General features: G+C 40.6%; 1 protein-coding gene across 3 annotated transcripts in view; it reads left to right on the forward strand.

Annotated features, from left to right (window-relative positions):
* The window catches only part of TIAM1 (T cell lymphoma invasion and metastasis 1), a 398,406-nt gene that overhangs the window by 360,943 nt on the left and 16,205 nt on the right, over window positions 1-21,258 (forward strand). For all 3 annotated transcript variants that reach the window (XM_029214248.1, XM_029214249.1, XM_029214250.1), the window contains 6 exons: window positions 3,283-3,462; window positions 4,777-4,845; window positions 5,158-5,283; window positions 10,687-10,795; window positions 14,264-14,443; window positions 14,540-14,658. In XM_029214248.1, coding sequence (XP_029070081.1) covers window positions 3,283-3,462; window positions 4,777-4,845; window positions 5,158-5,283; window positions 10,687-10,795; window positions 14,264-14,443; window positions 14,540-14,658 — 783 coding nt within the window. The remainder of the gene's footprint in view (window positions 1-3,282; window positions 3,463-4,776; window positions 4,846-5,157; window positions 5,284-10,686; window positions 10,796-14,263; window positions 14,444-14,539; window positions 14,659-21,258) is intronic.

Consider the following 21,258-nt stretch of genomic DNA (forward strand, 5'->3'; position numbering starts at 1 on the left):
CTTATAAATAACACCCCTTGATGATATATACAATATAACTTGTTATTCTATCTTTTTGTTTGTTTATTTATTTTATTAAATTTATTATTTATTTAGATAACATGGAATTGACAGTAAAAAGATTATGTCCATATTGACCCAGTTCCTTGATAAACCTGAGAGTTTATAACTTGAATCAGAGAAGGGGCTTGCCAGTGGAGAAACTGCTTCCCCCCCACCCCCCTGATAAATCTATCGTAGCTTATAAGGAAGGGATGCCTAAGGCTCTGAACTCTCAGAAGAGGACTCAAGGATATTTTTAGGTATCCCCTGGGATGCTAAAGGTATTTCCTAATATAATCCAGGACTTGGCTCAGGAGGGGTGTGCCAGGAAGAAGGTGGGGAGCCTGGCTGTTTGACGGGAGGTTGGGTAGGGGATGGCTAGGTGTAGAGCACTAGAGCCCTGGCCCTCATCTCACTAACCTGAGCTTTCCCTGAGCTTTTCCCTGAGCTTAAAACTCAGAATACTGAACCTTAGAGGTGGTGGACTTGACACAGGCAAAGTCAGGAACCCTACTCACACTCTTAAAAATGGAAACCTTAAAGTATTTATCGTGAAACGGAGGGAACGAAAACCCAGAAACTCCATGTCATGCCTTTCATTATTCGAGCCAGATATTGCTGAGAATGGCAACAAGTCAGCGTGGTGCAAATTGGGAGCACAAAGGGAAATGTCTTTTGAATTTCCTGCCTTTGATATGTCAGAGTCCCAAGGTTATAACTTGCCTTTTTCTTAAAGTGTGGGACATCCTTGGTGTAATCTGTGAGGACATTGGAGTGCTCATGGCAACTTGTCTAAATGATAAAACTGCAGCAAGGTCTCCTGTGTCTCTGATGGGAATATGGGAATGGATTTAGGTATCATGAGTAATAGCTATGTTATTAATTTGTATGTAAATGACAGGCAGCTGTGGTTATTGTTGGGACATTTAGAAAAGCATTGTGTAAGCGAAGGTGCCAGTTGTGCATTTGTTGTTTTGACGAGTGACAAATCAAAGTGACAGAGGAGAGTTTGGGATTAGCTGGAGGGCAGGGCACTTAAGCTGTCAGCTGTTATCACAGTGTCTTTCCTTGGGATTTTCATTTGGTGAGGCACAACCCCACTTCCATGATGTCTATATTATAATGCAGTTGCCTTTTACAGTTATCATGAGATCATCTAAAAGGCGTGTGGACGTTTTTGTTAAAATGGACCTACTTGTTCCTTTTTAATTATTAGGACAAAGCCATATTTAACTGTTTATATTTAATGATGACACTGAGTTTGTAAAACCCTAACATAACTAAATCAAACTGTTTAGTTTATTTCTACTGAAACAGGCTGTGATTAAAGAAAGTAGTTTTTCTTTTTTAACAGCCTTATTGGGTTATAAGTCACATGCTTTACAGTTCAGCCCATTTTGGTGAGTTTTTCATCAGTCACCAAAGGGAGAATTCTTTCTGGGGATAGTCAGTGTCTGACACACTGATTCCGTAGGGAACATTTAACAGTGCCACTGACAGGTAACTAATACATCCCGGCATGTAAGACCAGGATCTGTGATAGCAATAAATAAGCTGTGTAACCATAAGAAAATTGGATCAATAATTACGTGGATTTGGGTCCTGGCTCTGCTCTTTCCTGTCATGACATTGCTGCTAATGCATCCTTGTTAAGTTCTGATTTCCCATGTCCTTGTCCTGTCTTTATTCCGGGCTTCCTTCCCTTTGGGCTATGCTAATGAGGGAAAGGCAATATGCTAATGAGGAGAAGGCATGCTAATGTTAGCTACCTTCCTCTGTGTTTAAGAATTACCCCCATGGGATACCCTTGGTTTGGTTCCTCTGCCTACCACAAAATGCCAGCCTTGACTTTCAGCTCTTTGCACCAACAGTTGTTTTTGGAAGGATAGTCTTCTCAGGATGTTACTTTCAAGAGTGAGCAGGTGGGATACCCACCTACTCACTCCTGAAAGTAATCCTTTATCTGCACAGGTCTATATTGGAAATACTTTGTGCCTAGGGGTGAATTGGACAATAGAAACAGGGAAGAGCAGTCCAAGAAGATATGCAAGGAGATATGCATGAGACATTTGCAGAGTGGTACATTCGAACAAATACTAATAAACTAATAAACTAGATGTTGTGCTACAAAATAGCCTTTGGAGTAATACCATAGAGAGCTTTAAAAAAATGCTAACACTTGTGCATCCCGTCCTAGAGATTCGGATCGAATTGATCTGGATGGCGCACTGGGCATTGGGAGGTTTAAAAACTCCCCAGGTAATTCCTACGTGCAACCAGGGTGGGGAATTACTGATTCCACAGGATTTTCAGTGTTCCATCTTCAACCCTTGCTTTGAAGAACTGTTTTGCATAACTTGAAAAGTTGGTATTTTAGAATTCTAGATTCCCAAACTTCCACCTGAATCATCCTGGACAGAGACTGGGTGGGGAGTGAGCTCTCCTATTGAGGTCTTTTTCAGGGGTCAATGCCCCTTAGTTTTAGTTGGAGGAGTGGGGAGGTGGTGGGTGCTGGTGGTGGTGGAATCTTTCTGCCTTGGAGAAGTTGGAGAGACAGAAACTTTAAAAAAAAAAAAAAATATATATATATATATATATACATGTATATGTATATATGTATATATATATATATATATATATATATATCTGTTGTTATCTAGAGAGTTGCCTCCGTGTCAAATTTTAATAGAGACAGAAGACTCTGCTTATAAAATCATCTTCCAGCTTTGCAAAGTAAATATGTATAGTGCAGTGAACTGAGAGTCTGATAATGAATTACCCTTGTATTTTGGGTGAAATGCACTTGTCCGTATCTTCCTCTCCTCATTGGAGAGCTTCTTGCAGAGTAATTAAGGACACAGGCTTTGAGCCATGCTGCCTGGTTCAGATCCGAGCTGTGCAATCTTGGATGAGTTACTTAACCTCTCCTGGCCTCTGTTGTCTCAACTGTAAAATAGGAATGATAATAGCCCTCACTTACCAAGTGGGAGGATTAAATGAATCAGACCAGTGCCTGGCATGCAGTGATCATTCAGTATATGTCAGCAGTTGTTATTATGGTTGTTATGAGCATTCAGTGAGCTCTCAGATGTGTGGAGCAATTTGGGGAAACGAGAGATGTGATTCATGTGTGGCAGTTCATTAACCAGGAAGAACATCTTTAGGAGGGACAGATGTCAGAGAAGTCTCTCTAGTGAGGGATAACTTCGTCTGTCTTGCCTTTTCAACTGTGCTCTGAAGAGCACGGAACAGGTGGCCGCATTTTGCCGCAGTCTGCACGAGATGAACTCCTCTGACCCGAGCCCGTCCCCCCAGGACTCTGCCGGGCCTCAGCTGGCCACCATGAGACAGCTCACGGACGCCGATAAGCTGCGCAAGGTCATCTGTGAGCTCCTGGAGACGGAGCGCACCTATGTGAAAGTACGTCTTCTCCTGCCCTGCATCCTTCCTCCCATCCTTCGGAAGGATGCAGGCTCTGTGTTGATACTGATGTTGACTAACAGCAAAGCCAGATCACGGCCTTGAAGGGTATCTTGGTCTTTCCTATGGAATTTGGCCTTGATTCTGAATGTTACGATCTCCTTTTGTATTTTAGGGAAGCATATCTATTCTTATAGCACTTCGTTGATATAAATAACTGATTGATTGACTCAGAAAGGAGATGATGGTGGATGTTAAGTGAACCTTCTGACCTTTCTAAATATGTTGTTGAGCTCATACTAAAATTGAATTCGTTTTTGACAAATTCAACTAGTAGTATCTTCACAATCTACTTTGAGTCTAGGCAGAAAGATATCAGGTCTGTTTTGTGTTATCGTTTGTTCTGACATTTAGTTATATTCCTGAAACTATATCATTTGTTCCTATATAATTTATAATACATACAACTATTGTTTAAAAATGATTAAAGAAGACAATTTAAAAGTGATAAAAACTTTATTTAAAACTTTATTCATGAAATGGACAGTCTCCTTTTGTAGAACTGTAAAATGGGACAGAAGGCAAGAAGCTTTCATAGGGTAAAGAATAAAGAACAAGGAAGAGACAAATAGACAATACTTGATTGGCTGGGGCCACGTAGTCAACCTTGGTTGGGGTGAGAAGGCCCAGAGTTGGCCTGGCATTTGGAAATTGGCTGAGTGGATATACTACGTTCTGGTCAAGTGGTGTATTGACAGGCACACAAAAATGATCTAAATTTGGGTTTGCTGACCCGACACCCCAGGCAGAAATGGCTCCATCTTGGGCCTGGAAAGTTATTTCAACACTATATAATTTATAATATATTCCTATAACTATATAATTCATCTAATTATGATAATTGTATAATGATATACTCCTCTAACTGTATAATTTAGTTATGTTTAGTTCCATGTTACAATAGTATGATCTGTTTTAGTCTTTAAGTCAGAGGTCAGCGAGTTATGGTCCTTGGGCCAAATCCAGCTCTCTGCCTGTTTTTACAAATAAAGTTTTATTGGAACACAGCCACACACATTCACTTATGTATTATTTATGCCACTTTCCTGTACAGCAGCAGAGTTAAATAGTTGCAACAGAGACCATATGGCCTGCAAAGTCTGAAATATCTTGAGAAAAGTTTGGCTCACTTCTGCCTCAATGGACCTCAGTGACGTAAAGACTGAAATGTTAGCATTTGGGACATAATTTTTTTTTCTTTAGATTCTTTATAGACGTTTAGATGTGCTAATCACATATTCTTTCAACCCTTAGGACTTAAACTGTCTCATGGAGAGATACCTAAAACCTCTTCAAAAAGAAACTTTTCTCACCCAAGATGAGGTATGGTGGCAATTGTCTGAACTTCGTGAGGGTCACACTATAGCTTGACTTGGTGAAGAGGAAGGACTGGGGAGTACACACAATACTGAGAGCATTTTGAATTCATTTAATTGTAATAAATAGGTCAAATTATTGCCTGCGGAGCTCTTGGTGTGCACTTGGAGAGGAAGGAGGGAGCTGCCCCGCCTTCTGGTGGTGGGAGCATTACCGTAATTTATAAGTATGGGTAGAAAAACTTTGAAATCAGAAGCAAATAAAGGTTCTGCACACTAATGAAATACGGGGTTGATGAAATTCTTTTGCATTTTCCAGCTCGATGTGCTCTTTGGAAATTTAACTGAAATGGTAGAGTTTCAAGTAGAATTCCTTAAAACTCTAGAAGATGGAGTGAGATTGGTACCTGATCTGGAAAAGCTTGAGAAAGTTGATCAATTTAAGGTAAGTCTCATCCTCAAATAGTGTAAAGCTGCCTCTTAATGTCAAGGGTGGGCTATCCTATAGGTCAAGTCGAATCTCCCAATAACACATCGCAGGAGGCATTGTTGCCGTGGTCTTGAGTCTTCACTGAACTGCCAGTGGAGTCATTTCCTAAAGGGAGTCTGAGAGGGGAACGCACTGCATCTTGCTCTTCTGGCTGAGGTAGAACCAGTGCCACTGACTTGCATTAAACTGGTGTATCTGCTGACTTCTGCTTTGGAAGATGTGCCTACCTTTTGTTCTGTTTATGTAGGGGCTTTTAATACTTGCTATTAACAAATTAGACTAGCACTCTTGGTTTTCCAATAAACAAATTAACTTATCTTGTTCTGGGAAACTGGTTAATGGAAGTGCTTATCAATTATCTAGGAGGAAGGCAATCTTCCAGCACACAGTGTCCTTGTAGCCTTTTTTTTTTTTTTTTTTTAATTTATTTTATTTTTGGCTGCGTTGGGTCTTTGTTGCTGTGTGCGTGCTTTTCTCTAGTTGCGGCGAGCGGGGGCTACTCTTCACTGCAGTGCACAGGCTTCTCATTGCGGTGGCTTCTCTTGTTGCGGAGCACAGGCTCTAGGCACGCAGGCTTCAGTAGTTGTGGTGCACTGGCTCAGTAGTGGCTCCCGGGCTCTAGTGCGCAGGCTCAGTAGTTGCGGCGCACGGGCTTAGTTGCTCCATGGCATGTGGGATCTTCCCAGACCAGGGCTTGAGCCCGTGTCCCCTGCATTGGCAGGAGGATCCTTAACGACTACACCACCAGGGAAGCCATGTCCTTGTAGCCTTAGTGAGGATTTATGACTAGTACCTTAGTGAGGATGCTGACAGCTTGTCTCCTTCTCCTTGGTTGGCTTTCCCTTATTGCAGAAATTTCCTGTGCTGTGTTTCTGATTGACAAAGGTTCATTGATTTGTGCACAATGCTCTTGGCTTACATGTCACCCTCATGTACTTTTAAAAAACAGATTAATTGAGGTACAATTGATAGACAATACACTACATATATTTAAAGCGTACAGTTTGATGAATTTTGACATACGTGTACACCTGTGAAACCATCACTTCAATCAGGATAATGAACATAATATCACCCCTAATTGTTTTTCCTGCTCTTTCGTGATTCCTCTCTCCTTCCTCTTTACGGCCGCCTCTTAGCCACAGGCAACTATGTCTGCTTTCTGTTACTACAGATTAGTTAGCATTCTGGAATTTTATATAAATGGAAACATATAGCATGTACGCTTTTTTATGTGGTATCGTTTACTGTGTAATTATATTGAGTTCCATCCCTGTTGTTACATATACCCGTGCTTATTACTTTTTTATTGCTGAGTAGTATTCCATTGTGTGGATGCACTGCACTTTGTGATCCTTTCCCCTTTCTTGGGCATTTGGGTTTTTTCCAGTTTTTGGTGACTACACGTAAAGCTGCTGTGAACATTTATGTACAAGTTTTAGTATGAATATATGCTTCCATTTCTCTTGGGTAAATACCTAGGAATGGAATGGTTAGGTCATATGGTAAGTGTATGTTTAACGTTTTAAGAAACAGTGGAACTATTTTCCAAACCGGTTCCAGTGTACAGTCCCACCAGCTGTTCGTCCTCATTCTTACAACAAGGTCGGGTCACTCTTTTGAATTTTAGCCATTTTAGCAGGTAGGTGGTGGCACTTCATTGTGGCTTTAATTTTAGTTTCTCTAATGACATGACTATGAGTATCTTTCTATGTGCTAATTTGCTTTCAATATATCCTCTTTGGTGAAGTGTCTTTTCAAATCATTTGCCCATTTATTATATTGGATTGTTTTCTTATCGTTGAGTTTTGAGAGTTCTTTGGAAATTTTGTGTATGAGCCCTTTACCGATATATGAATTGTAAATATTTTCTCCTTGTCATACAGTATCTCCCAAAGAGAAGTTTTTTTTTTTTAAGTTGATTTCTTTTTTTTTTAATTGAGTATAGTTGATTTACAATGTTATGTTAGTTTCAGGTGTATAGCAGAGTGATTCAGTTACACACATACATATGTATACGTCTGTTCTTTTTCAGAGTCTTTTCCCTTATAGGGTTATTACAAAATATTGAGTATAGTTCCCTGTGCTATACAGTAGGCCCTTGTTGGTTATATATTTTATATATGGTAGTATGCATATGTTAATCCCAACCTCCTAATTTATCCCTCCCCTGAGAAGTTTTTATTTTTTAATGAAATCCAAGTTTTCAAATTTTTTCTCTTTTGGGTCATACTTTTGCTGTCTTATCTATGAACTCTTTGCCTAAATCAGGGTCATAAAGATTTTCTCCTAAAAGTTTCATAATTTGGGGATTTATATTTAGGTCTCTGATCTGCTGTGAATCAAAGTCAATTTTTTTGCATATGAATATTTAATGTTTCTAGCACTATTTTTTGAAATGACTATCCTTTAGTCCTTTTCCACTGAATTGCTTTTGCGCTTGTGTTGAACTTGGGTTCAGTTGTCCGTATGGGTGGGGACCCTCATACACTTTGACTCTCTTCTAACACTTGCAGAAACCTGGCTGTGTAATGTTAGTATGTATACAGGTTTATAGGATGAGATGAAGACTACCCCTTCGATATATTTTTGTGTGTCATCTCTTTACAGTCCCTCTCTGCAACAGGAGTCATTTAGAATGCACACACATATTCATACACATAAGCATATGGACATATATTCATGTATAGTTCTCTATTTTTATTTGGATGTAATTTTAGACTTACAGAAAGGTTGCAAGGATAGTATAAAGAATTCCCAGATAGCCTTCTCCCAGCCTTCTTCCAAATGTTAACACATTTGCTTTATCCTTTCTCTCCCTACCTATTTCCTTTATGTGTGTGTGTGTGTGTGTGTGCGTGTTTCTCTGTATATAGAATATAATTGTTTTCTCTGAACCATTTAAGTGTAAGTTGCAGGCATAATATCCCTTTAACCCTAACTACTGCATATAGTTCATTTTTTGTGTGTTCAGAAATTGCTTGTGTTAGTTTGTTTTTCTTCTCTTCAGGGTAGTTGGTCATACTGTCCATTTGAAGTACAGTTTGGTTCATTGATAAATTAATTAATAGGATATTAGAACACCATGATATGGGCCAGTAGTTTGTCAGTTAATCAAAAAGTTGCTTAATGTGGAACATAATAAAAATGTGGACAGACCCGAAAACATTTGGTTTTAATCTAAAATATCTAACATTCATTATATTCATGTAGCAGGCTTTTGCTGTGAGTCCAGTTCTTTGCGTTTAGAGTCAGTTGATCACTTCAGGAGAGTTTAGTTATCAGAACGGTGATATGAACATAACTGTGTTATGAGCAGAGTTCTTCTAGGGAGGGGTTGGTGCGTGATCCTTTTAGCAAGTTCACGCTAAGCAGTCAGTGTTGTAAATTCCATTTAAGTGGAACTTTCTTCCCCGACCTTCATTTCACTAATTTAGTGCCTAATCTGACCCTCTCCATTCTATCTGTCAGACATGACAACTGGTGCACGTTCAATATTCTTGGCCCTGGGGCTGCTCTCTGGCACTTCTGAGTTGGCTTCTGGACAGTCAGTGTTCACTCTTAAACCTGTTGCTGTTGGTTTCCGCCATTGCTGCTTCATTTAAATCCTGATTATATATTTGTCAAAAATATAAACACTTGTTAAAATATTCAAATTGTGTTGCCTAAGACAGTATTAGAAAAAAAATTGGTTCTGAGGTGAAATAAGTTTTGATACAATTTCCCCTTGGAAGTTTGCAATGTCCATCAGCCAGTGAGAGGCTCTGTGAAGTCCTGCAGAAGAGAAACACAGGGGAAATGCAGTCTTTGTGTAGAAACCCCTCATGTTTGTGCACACTTTGTGCTCTGAGATCATTTTTTAAGGCTGGAAGAACAAATGAATACCTTAATGTTCTATCTGTGTTTGCTGTATGGTATGTGCCTAGTAAATAATATTAAGTTAAACAAATGAATGGCTTGATATGGCTAAAGTAAGACGTTACAATTAGAGCTTTTTCTTCTATAGTTTTTCTCATTTGATTGTTGAATATAGCTCAAAGGATGACTATACCTACAGAGTCAGACTGCCCCTCCTGAAACCCTCTCTCGGTCAAGCGGGTGAGGTTTGGGGAGGGATGGGGCTTGAGAAGTAAAGGAGGAAAAGTACAACATGTAGGAAAAGAATTTAGGCCTCTAATTACCAGTTATGTGTGGTTCATAATAAACCTTTTTTTGTTTTTAATATTCTATCAGATTTCTCTGCATTGTTCATTCAGTAAAGTGCACTTTGTGGAATCCAATTTATCACTCAAATCCAAAACACACATACATGGAGTCTAAAACAAAAAGTGGTTCTGAAGAACCTAGGGGCAGGACAGGAATAAAGACGCAGATGTAGAGAATGGACTTGAGGGCACGGGGCGGGGGAAGGGTAAGCCGGGACGAAGTGAGAGAGTGGCATGGACATATATACGCTACCAAATGTAAAATAGATAGCTAGTGGGAAGCAGCCACATAGCACAGGGAGATCAGCTCGGTACTTTGTGTCCACCTAGAGGGGTGGGATAGGGAGGGTGGGAGGGAGACGTAAGAGGGAGGAGATATGGGGATATGTTTATATGTATAGCTTAGTTTTTGCTTTGAATGTACGTCTTAAATTCTAAATTTAAATAAGCAATAGCTCTTTCTGAACTAGACTAGATCATTGTGAAACCTCATAGATACTTTTCTGAGGCCTGTTACATATATTTCTATAAAATGTGTAGGATAAAAAGTATCCCACCTCAGGCATATTAAATTCCTAATAGGGAAAGCGTCCACCTAGTTTTGATCCTGTTGGGGCAGAGGGTATGGCCTGGGAGACAGTACTAATTCCTTAGTTGAGTCTATTTCTTATGTTCTTATCTATTCCTGCTAGAAGAGAGCATGGCATTGGAGAGGGTGGAGTTAGTGATTAGAGAAATGTGTTTTCTATTTCGGGAGATTTATGCGTTTCCTGCCTTTATTTGGTTTGTCACTTCTACCTCCCAACAGGAACTAATGAGAGAATAAAGATTTCTGTCTTTTCCAAAATGCCGTATCTACTTTCTCGGTAACATTCAAACATCCCAGATAGGTCACTGAAAGACACAAGCCTGGAAAACCAGTGACATCTTGACTGTAATTACCGAGAAAGCCAAATCCAGCATCTATTACACAAACATGTAAACCCACACACTTTCCCATAGGCCATCAGTGAGCCGAGACAGGCTGTGACAGGTGTGAGTGGTGCTGATTTGTGGGGAGAGTCAGGCAGCTGCGAGCTCCCTGCTATATCCTGCTGATATTTCCACATGAGGAGGACCCTAACCTAACTGCATTGTTTCTTGTTAAATCCAGAAGGTGCTCTTCTCTCTGGGGGGATCCTTTCTGTATTATGCCGACCGCTTCAAGCTCTACAGTGCCTTCTGTGCTAGCCACACGAAGGTCCCCAAGGTTCTGGTGAAAGGTAAGGCCTGGGAGGACTGGGTAGCAGGTGGGCCTGTTCATTGTCAGTTCACATCTGTGTGGCCAACTGTGGTTGGGGGCTTTTGGACAGAAATCGGAGTCATTGTTGTGCCAGATGGATGTTCCAACAGGCCACAAATTAAGGGTATGGTTGTTCCTCGGTATCTGTGGGGGATTGGTTCCAGGACCTGCCCCCCCCCCCCGCCCCGCATGGATACCAAACTTCGAGGATGCTCAAGTCTGTTATATAAAATGCGTAGTGTGTGCATATAACCTATGCACATCCTCCCGTATACTTTAAATCATCTCTAGATTATTTATAATACCTAATAAAATATAAGTGCCATGTAAATAGCTGTCCGTGTGCAGCATATTCAAGTTTTGCTTTTTGGAACTTTCTGGAATTTTTTTTCCCCAGATATATCCTATCCATGGTGAGTTGAATTCACAACGCAGAACCTGTGGATAGAACCTGTAGATACAGGGGCCCAACTGTACTGAGAAATGAAATGCATTATATCTTGAATTAACAGTTTTGTCAATTTTCTTACCATCAACGTTTTGACTCAGTTATTTGGGGCCAAAATTGATGAGTCATTTTCCAATTATGCAGAAACGTAGGGAGTTTAGAATTCCCCTGCTTTATTTCTATTTTTCATTAATTTTGTTATAACCTCATACACCTTTTTGTGGCATTTCATTTTTCCCTCACCTATTTTTGTTCTCAGGTGTGTGATAATAGTCACCACCATCACTACTAAAATTGTTTCAATTATTTACAGAAATCATTCCAGCTGTAATTATATTTTGCATGGAAAAGAACAGAATTTTTAGATTGGCAAGCTGCTTTTCCTAAGTGTTCTAGGAGGATGATGGGGTGTTCTGAGAGTCTCCAGAGAGTCGTTTCGCTTCCATAGTTCTGCATGTGACTGTTGATAGGTTAAAGGATTAGAGAAACATGTCCTTGGTAAACAGTAGAACCAATAGAAAGTTCGATTTCAAAGAATCTCTGTAAGTCAGCCTGCTCTTCTTTAACACTTTACTGTGGCTGCCATGTAGACAGCTGCTGAATTTGTAAGTAATTTACTTATATTTATGTTTGTTGCCAAAGAGAACTAGCTTGATTTAATTCAAAACGTATTATAATAAACATTAATACAACACAGGTCTCTGGACAACAAAAGATCCTGCCCCAGATAATGCCACACTTAATGATAGTCGTAGTCTAGGCAAAAGAGTTCTACTTCAGCACAAAAATTTAAAGGGAACCTGGGAATTTCCTTGTCCTGCTGTAGGACAAGGAAATTGTCCCGCTGTATGGCCTAGTCTGTGGTTTTACACATGCTGAATTGGTCATGTAGTTCTGTGTGTGTGTGCATCTTTTTAAACTTTAATTGAATGCTATGTTATGAGAGTTTTTAGCATAACAGTTTTAGATCACTTTGCTCTATGGTAAAATTATATACTCATAAGAGTTCTTAAAGTAATTGTGTTATTTTTACTCATTTGATTAGATTAAATTCTGCCCCTATAGATTTTTAAAATTCAAAACCATTATTTTTTGCACCTGAAAAATATTAGAAAATCCTTCAAAACCATCCCTTAAGACATTAGGTGTGACCCACAATTTTCTAATGGCCAGATGTGCCAAGAAGATGAAGAGAACTCTTTGAGGACAAATAGCCTATGATTCCTAACAGACTCCCATCTAGGTTGCATGGGAGTGATGCCCTTTACCGCTCAAAGAGCTGAGAACCATGCCCTCTTTTGCCCTGATGTGTGAAATACACTTGATGGGTTAAACGCACATGGACGTGTTTTTGGGCATGAGGACTTTAGGGGGAATTCCTAGGCCCCTTATGGGCATGGACCAAGACTTGGGATGTCCACGGAAGCTGCAGCCTCCGCATGCATCAGCTCTGGGCCTGGGCTCGCTTCCGAGGCCATGGGCTTCTTCTCAGTCACCTCATTCCCAGTCTTCTTTCCCTTCAAGGATTTGGTGGCTGGACCCATGGAGTCTGATTCCTCTTAATGGGGCTTAAACAAATGAAAAGATTGTAGTCTTTACAAGGCCTTCCCCACATGATTGCTGTTTTTCTTAATTGAATAAAGATACTGAGAAGAATCATTTTACAGTTTCATGGTGTCCTTTTATAACACCTTCTGTTCTTAGCTCACATTCCTAATTACTGGAGACGGAAATATATTTTTATCAGAAGCTTAAAAAATATATGCCTACAGTTAGTCACTTTGATATATTGTCCTTTCTTCTTCCCATTCTTTGCCCTCACTTCAGCCTCTCTCTCTGCCATTTCTTTGCACCTGGAAGGCATAAGTCGTGTCTTCCTAATTATCCACTGGCAGGTACCTTTGTGATTGTCTGGGGACCCACAACTCCGCAGGGCTGCTTTTCAGCCCTGCCGGGACACAGATAGAAGCTCAGCTGGTGACGAAAGTGCTGCCTGAGTTACCTTAGGTCAGGTGTATGTTTCCCTCTGAAATAAATCCTAATAGCTGGTAGCACCGAATTAACATAGAACAGATCTTAAAAGGCGTTCACTGCAGGGGATCAGCCTTGCTCCGCTTACCAGAGCTGCAAGGTGCCGCTGCTGCTTTTTATTTTCCTGCCTTTTCTCAAAAGAGGTTCTACCAGCAAGGAAATGCTTGAAGGATTAGAAGAACTGGCGTAAGGAGTGTTTTCAAACGTAGGCTTTCATATTATTCAGATATGGCGAGGCCAACAGATCGGGAGACAATTGCCATCAGAAAGATAGTTTGTTACTCAGGGCTCCCAAGAGAAGGGGGAGCGCTACGCCGTGCAGGGCCATGGGGGGAAGCACCACAGCCCACCAGGGGACAGGATGAGTGAGGGGGAAGACGTGGGCAAGACCCTTTATTGTGGTTTCTGCAGGAAGGAGTGGGTGAGGCAGGGTAAACAGGTTTAGGATTGGGTAATTTGAATAAACTCAGCAGGCTCTGGGGTGGAGGGGCAGGGGAGATAGTGGCCTAGAGTGTAAAAAGCTAACAGAAGAGGGAAGGAGGCAGGTGGCTCTGCATTGGTTGGCTTGCATGTGAAAGGCATGCTTCCAGGTGAGTCCTTTACCATCTAGGAAGTGTCTAGCTCTGAGATGGGCAGTTTCCCCAAGGTCTGTAAGGCCTCAGATGTCAAAGTATCAGAAGAAGAAGACATTCTTAATGCAAGGACGATAAACAGCAGCCCCTGAAAATCCATGTGTATGAGATTGACAAACTCTGCTATCCCTTAACTCACTGGGCCGCCCCTCAAATAAACAAATAAATCTGATGGACAGGCCCTTCCGGTTGTGCCTCTGAGCCCTCTTTCCCCCCTCTGACAACTCAGTGTACTCTCAGTCCTGTAAAAAGGCACCTTGGAATTCGTGAGTGAAATTGTGAGAAAGGGAGTCATTTCCACATCCTGCCCAGACAACCTGTATTTAAACTCTTCCAGCCAAGATGGACGCGGCTTTCAAGGCATTCCTGGATGCCCAGAACCCGAAGCAGCAACACTCATCCACTCTGGAGTCTTACCTCATCAAGCCCATCCAGAGGATCCTCAAGTACCCGCTTCTGCTGAAGGAGCTTTTTGCTCTGACGGACGCGGAGAGTGAGGAACACTACCACTTGGATTGTGAGTCATGGGCCCCTGAGATCTGCCCCTTGCTCGTGTCTCCATGAGAGCCTTTAAACAGCCTCTTCATTTACTTCATGACCTGTTTTCTTCTAGTGGCCATCAAGACTATGAATAAGGTTGCAAGTCATATCAATGAAATGCAGAAAATCCATGAAGAATTTGGGGCTGTGTTTGACCAGCTGATTGCTGAACAGACTGGTGAGAAAAAAGAGGTAAGGACCCCCACTTCTTCCCAGCACACCTATCCATAGAGCTGGGTTGGTTTGTTTCTCTTTAAGGTGCTATTTGTAAGTAAAAGAGTTACAAGGAGAGTGTTTTTGTTGGTGAAACCTTTTTCTAAGTTAAAGTATAATTAATTTACAGTGTTGTGTTAGTTTCTGGTGTACAGCAAAGTAATTCAGCTTCTTTTTCAGATTCTTTTCCATTGTAGTTTATTACAGGGCATTGAATATAGTTCCCTGTGCTATACAGTAAGACCTTGTCGTTTATCTATTTTAAATATTAGTAGTTTGTATCTGCTAATCCCAAACTCCTAATTTTCCCATCTCTCTCCCCCCTACTTTCCCTCTGGTAACCATAAGTTTGTTTTCTATGTCTCTGAGTCTGTTTCTGTTCTGTAAATCAGTTCATTTGTCTCATTTTTTAGATTCCATATATAAGTGATGCCATACGATATTTGTCTTTCTCTGTCAGACTTACTTCACTTAGTATGATAACCTCTAGGTCCATCCATGTTGCTGCAAATAGCATTATTTCATTCTTTTTTTATGGCGAAGTAATATTCCATTGTGTATATATACCACATCTTCTTTATCCATTCATCTGTCAATGGATATTTAGGTTGCTTCCGTGCCTTGGCTATTGTAAATAGTGCTGCAGTGAACATTGGGGTGCATGTATCTTTTCGACTTAGAATTTTCTCCAGACATATGCCCAGGAGTGGGACTGCTGGATCATATGGTAGTTCTATTTTTAGTTTTTTAAGAAACCTCCATACTGTTTTCCATAGTGGCTGCACCAGTTTACATTCCCATGTTGGTGGAACTTTTATCCTTTACGCAAGGCTACATTGTGAATTTTCTTTCTCAGCTGAATTATTTCTTAATATAGGAAACATGTCCTGATTCCACCCCTTCACCCTCGGGACCTCTGGTTTTGTTTTGTGTTAAATGTGAGAGTGAATTTCCATGACCGTAACTTGGGCTGTTTCTCTAAACACCAATGAAGGCGGAGGCTATATCCCCAGAGATTAGAATAATAACCGGCATGTAGTATGTACTCAATAAATACTTGTGGAGTGAATGAAAGTTTCAAATGACTATGAATCTTTTTTTTTAAGTCTGCCTGAAAATCTACTTAGAAGAAATAGTCGCAGGAACAGATATACTTGAGAAAAACGTAGCATGAACTCTAAGTTGTGCCTGAGTTATTGAGAAGAGCTTATGTGAATAAAAATGCTGATAATATTAAAATGAATCAATATATCATTACAGATATGATATGTAATGATATTCATCCGTGCCTCTGTACCTCATGATTTGATTGGAATATTGTCCTCGTTTTGCTTTCTGCCTCAAAAAAGGAGACAAGCTGGGAGGGAACTATGAAGAAAAACTCTCTTGCTGTGATTGGAAAGAGGGGGAAAGGCAGTGGGGCGGCGGGGGAGAGAATGGGTGTAAGGCTTGGTTGTTTAGTCTAGACGTGAAAACAGCCTTATCTTCAGAGGTATAAAGGGTTATTATCTAGGTTCACGTTTATGTCCTCAGTGAAACAAAACAAGGTTTCGGACTATTAAAAGATTTTTCAGGAAAAGGTAAATTCATGATATCTCATAGAGACGTACAAGTGAACACATATGAAGGAATTTATTTTACTCAGATGATGTGAGGGAACCAGACAGTCAAAATAGCACAGGTATATGTATGAAGTGAAGAAATGTCAAGATGATTTGTGAATGGAGACAAATTGGTTTCTCTACAGCACGAGGAAGTCGCTACCAGACTAGAGAGAGAATTTATACATTTATCTGTTACCTACACCTTACAAAGAGTGGCAAAGGAGTTCAAAGGCGCATAGATACAGGGTTGGACTCTGATAGCCCAGGAGGGTGTGCATAGTTTTCCACTGAAATACAATTTATTTTTTCTACATGGATATTTCAGGCAGAGCATGAGAATGTTCTCAGTCTACCAGGCAGATAATTTAATCTATCAGAGTGTAGAAAGGATGGACACTGCTACTCTTGATTTAGTTCCCATTTTCCTGTAAAACTATTATAGTAAGAAAAACATACTATGTTTATTAAAGAAAAGGGCAAACCTCAGAGAAAGGCAAGGAGAAAAATTATCTATGATCTCAAAACGCAAAACCTCTTGATCTTTTGGTGTTTATTTTAATTTTTACAAAATTATGTATATTGTATACTTGAATATTAAATATAGTTCTTTATATATTCTTGAATATTTTGTACCTTGAATTTTTTTATAGTGAACAAAGAATTATTTAATTTTCATGTTATTTTAAATGATTCAAAAGAATCCTTGAAATTATTGTAGAATATTTTATTGTGTGATTGAACAATGATTTACTTAATTCCTATTGTCAGGCAGTTCGCTTGGCTTCATTTATTGACGACTATGAATAATACTGCAGACGTTTTAGATCATAAGGCTTCTTCCATCCTGTATTTTAGTTTATTTCATTTTGACAGGAGTGAATTTTATTGGGTCATGGAAATGAACAATTTCAGTGTATTTCATTATATTTTTCATTATATTCTGAATTGATTTCTGAATTTTAATGAGAGCAAAGCACCATTATGCTAAAGACTAGAAGGTGATATGGATAGCAGATTGCAAAGACTTTAGAAAAAAAGATGAATACGATTCAAAAGTCAGAGACTATAAAAGGGGATATGGCTTTGGTGAGACTGCCTGTCCTCTAAAATAAAATTCTGTCAACCAAGTAAGAAATCTTTCCAATGAGGAACAAAGAGATACAGTGCTATACACAGCAGTCTCTTGTGAGCAGAGATTTTGTTAGGGAAAAAAAAAAAAAGTGCAAAAGATGGAAGGAGGGACATTTGATCATATACCAGTATTACAGGGTAGGAAAGTCCTATATCAGTATTAGGATGTCTGAAGACCAGAAAAATGAAGGCTTGGAGAAGATGCCAGAGAGAGCACTGAAAGATTATGTCTTAGCACTATAGGAAGAATAAGAAAGAAATAGGCCCCTAAAAGGGGCCGTAGGTATTGTAACCAAAGACAAATTGATTACTCAAAGAAAATGACTCAGATCTACTTGATCTCTTTTTTTCTCCATAGAAGAGAATGGTCTTCTAACTGGAAAGGATAGAGTGGTCTTGATTCCACAAAAATAAAACCACAGGGAGAACGGTCCTGGGGAAATAGGATGCTCTGTGCCAATATCAGTTATAATTCTGCAACAGTACTTACAGCAAGCAGTATATTGGAACAGCCATGGAAACAGCCTATAGAGGCAGACATTTACAAGTTATGGCCTGATTTTCACAAAGGTGATTCCTGATCCTTGAGTAACCTTTTAATGGCAATATCCAGGAAAAAAACCTAGACTGGTACTGTGAACAGTTGGTAAACAGGAATGGGAATATTTATCAGTATCTACTGGGAATGGTAGGTCTATACTGAAATGGTAACATTCCAGGGACACAGAGTACCTGATGCTATCACCAACCAACTGTCCCCAGGAGGTCCCTGAAGACAGATATCCACAGAGGACAAAGAAACATTTTATGATGAAGCTGGACCTTCAGTCCCTACCCCATGTTAAACTCTAGGGAGTTGGGCTGGACCACACAGAGCAAGCATCCCTTTTGCCTAGGTCAGAGGAAGAAAAGGCCAAGGAGGGCATTTCCCCTTAAAAGGAGGGCTCGGAAAACCTGACTCAGCAAGGCATCCCAGTCCTTGTTGGGGTAGAGGCCTTTTAGCGGAACTCAGTCTCAGAGTTGTTTTTTTGTTTTGTTTTTTTTTGTGGTACACGGACCTCTCACTGTCGTGGCCTCTCCCGTTGCGGAGCACAGGCTCCAGACGCGCAGGCTCATTGGCCACGGCTCACAGGCCCAGCTGCTCCGCAGCACGTGGCAATCTTCCCGGACCGGGGCACGAACCCGCGTCCCCTGCATCGGCAGGCGGACTCTCAACCACTGTGCCACCAGGGAAGCCCAGTCTCAGGGTTTTGATAGGATGTTGGGAAGGGGACCAGTGGAAGGCCAGGGGAGAGGCTGTTGGCCAGAGGGAGCAGCCCTGACCCCCTTAATACATTTACAGTGTGGAAACTTGTCAAGAGAGAGGAACCATGTGCATTGGGACTGTATCAGCCTGTTTTTACCAGGTAACAAAGAACTAAAAATCTTAGTGTTCACTACAGCAAATACTTGCATTTCACTCACAGGGTGTGGGTCAGCTGGGCTTTGGCTTGTCTTGGTGAGCTTCAGAGCTTAGGTCTCAGAGTGTTCCATGTCTCTTCATTCTGGGATCCAGGCTGAAGCAGCAGTGATTGTCTTGAGCATGTCCTTTCCATGGCTGGAAGGCAGGAGCTTATGAGGGCTGGTAGAAACTTCTGATACCAAGTCCATGGCCCAACTCATATGGCCAAGCCCAGAGACTTTGGGGCTTAGCCTAGTCTAGTGGGAAGTACTAGAAAATCACATGGTGGAAGGTACAGATACATAGAGGGAAGAAGTAGAGTTTGGGCAGTGATCTACCCCAGTGATCTTTAATCACTTTTTAAAAATTGAAGTATAGTGGATTTACAATTTTGTGTTAATTTCTGCTATACAGCAAAGGATATCAGTTATATCTGTACACTCTTTTTTAATATTCTTTTCCATTATGGTTTATCACAAGATATTGGATATAGTTCCCTGTGCTATACAGCAGGACCTTGCTGTTTATCCATCCTATATATCCTAGTTTGCATCTGCTAACCCCAAACTCCCACTCCATTTCCCCACTCCCCTTGGCAACTAAAAGTCTGTTCTCTATGTCTGTGAGTCTGTTTCTGTTTCATAGATAAGTTAATTTGTGTCATATTTTAGATTCCACATATAGGTGGTATCATATGGTATTTGTCTTTCTCTTTCTGACTTATTTTAGTTAGTATGATAATCTCTAGTTCCATCCATGCTACTGCAAATGACATTGTTTTGTTCTTTTTTTATGGCTGAGTAGTATTCCATCGTATATATGTACCACATCTTCTTTATCCTTTCATCTGTTGATGGACACTTACGTTGTTCCTGTGTCCTGGCTATTGTATCAATAAATAGCACTGCAATGAACATAGGGTTGCATGTATCTTTTTGAATTATAGTTTTGTCTGGATATATGCCCAGGAGTGGGATTGTTGGATCATATGGCATTTAATCACTTTTAAAAACATTCCCTCTAAGGCTGTGGACCAGAATGGTTCCAAGGAATTTGACTTATGTATATACCACTCCGCTGTGGTGTGTGGGGCGTGGATAGTGGAGACTATATAGTTCCCTTAGTGGATACTCACCTGGATGTTTGGTTGACTAGTTACTTAATATGTACAAAGTAATACAGTTGCTTAATGTTTTTAACCACTGACGGTACTACTAATAATATTGCTCAATAATAATTAGAGTAATTATTAATTATTATAATGATCCCAACCATTATAGTGGCAGCAATACCACTGTATTCTGTACTGCTGGAGCCCCATCTCCAGCACTGTAGCCTGACCTGGTGGCTTGAGAAGGGCAGTGTCAAATGGCACCGTGCTCCGTGGAGGGCTGCTCGGCAGCTGTTGTATCTAGAAACCCAGTCAGATCAAAAGCAGCAAAAAAAAACAAACCCCAGAGCCATTTGTCCTTGAAGCTCAACATCAAGTTTTCAAATATTCAAATTGCTGCTTTGAGGAAGAAGGACTCGGGCTTGGTTTCTGTGGACGCAGAGCAGAAGTGAGAGGCTGGTGGGCGGGTGCTTCAGGGAGGCGTACTAGAGGGAGACCCTCCTAACAATTTATGGTGTTTCCCAGTGGGATGGACTGTGGACTCTGATTTCTGCAAAGCCTCGCGCTCTGACATGTTTGCACAGGGAGCACATTGAGAGACCAGATGATCCTTTCGCCTGTGATTGGGATGCTGAGTGGGTGGGAGGATGGGATTTTGATAGACTTGGAAGTGGGCCAAGGACTCCAGTGAAAAAGGCACACATGACTATTGTGAGGTGTAGACCCCAGTGGAATCTCAGGATCATCATGTCTCTACAAGGAGAAGAGGAACTTGTCCATCTGAGATGGTTTAGATTTGACCTTCGGGGACACAACACTAGACCTCATGGTTTCCAGAGCTGCACAAGCTTAAAGAACAATCTCCCAACTCCTCAGTTGGCTTCTTTTCCCTCTTCTAAAGTGAAATGAAATCTTCCTTAAAATGAGTCGGAAGAAGAAGAAATAATTGATTCCACTGCTTCCCAGAAGACCCTGGCTCCAAAGGGATTTAAACTCACAGGTGGCAATGTCTGCAGTTTCCTGGGCTGGATCTTTGTTGTTGACAGCCATTTGTTCTCCTTAGATAACTCTCCATTTGAACACAAACCCTCTCCAATTTTGTTCATCAATTTTGACAGGTTTACTGCGTGTGAATTTCAGAGGCCCGATTTGTACCTTTTGGCCACCTTATTCTTGAAATTCTGATAGGCAAACAGGATAAGGGAAAAAAAGTTGACCAAATGAGAGACATTATTTGGAGACATTATTTTCTTGAAGTTGAATTGACACCAGCCTGTTGAATTTTAAAATGT

Source organism: Monodon monoceros, unplaced genomic scaffold (assembly GCF_005190385.1).
Source record: "Monodon monoceros isolate NGI ecotype Baffin Bay Population unplaced genomic scaffold, NGI_Narwhal_1 Super_Scaffold_11, whole genome shotgun sequence".
Lineage (NCBI taxonomy): Eukaryota > Metazoa > Chordata > Mammalia > Artiodactyla > Monodontidae > Monodon > Monodon monoceros.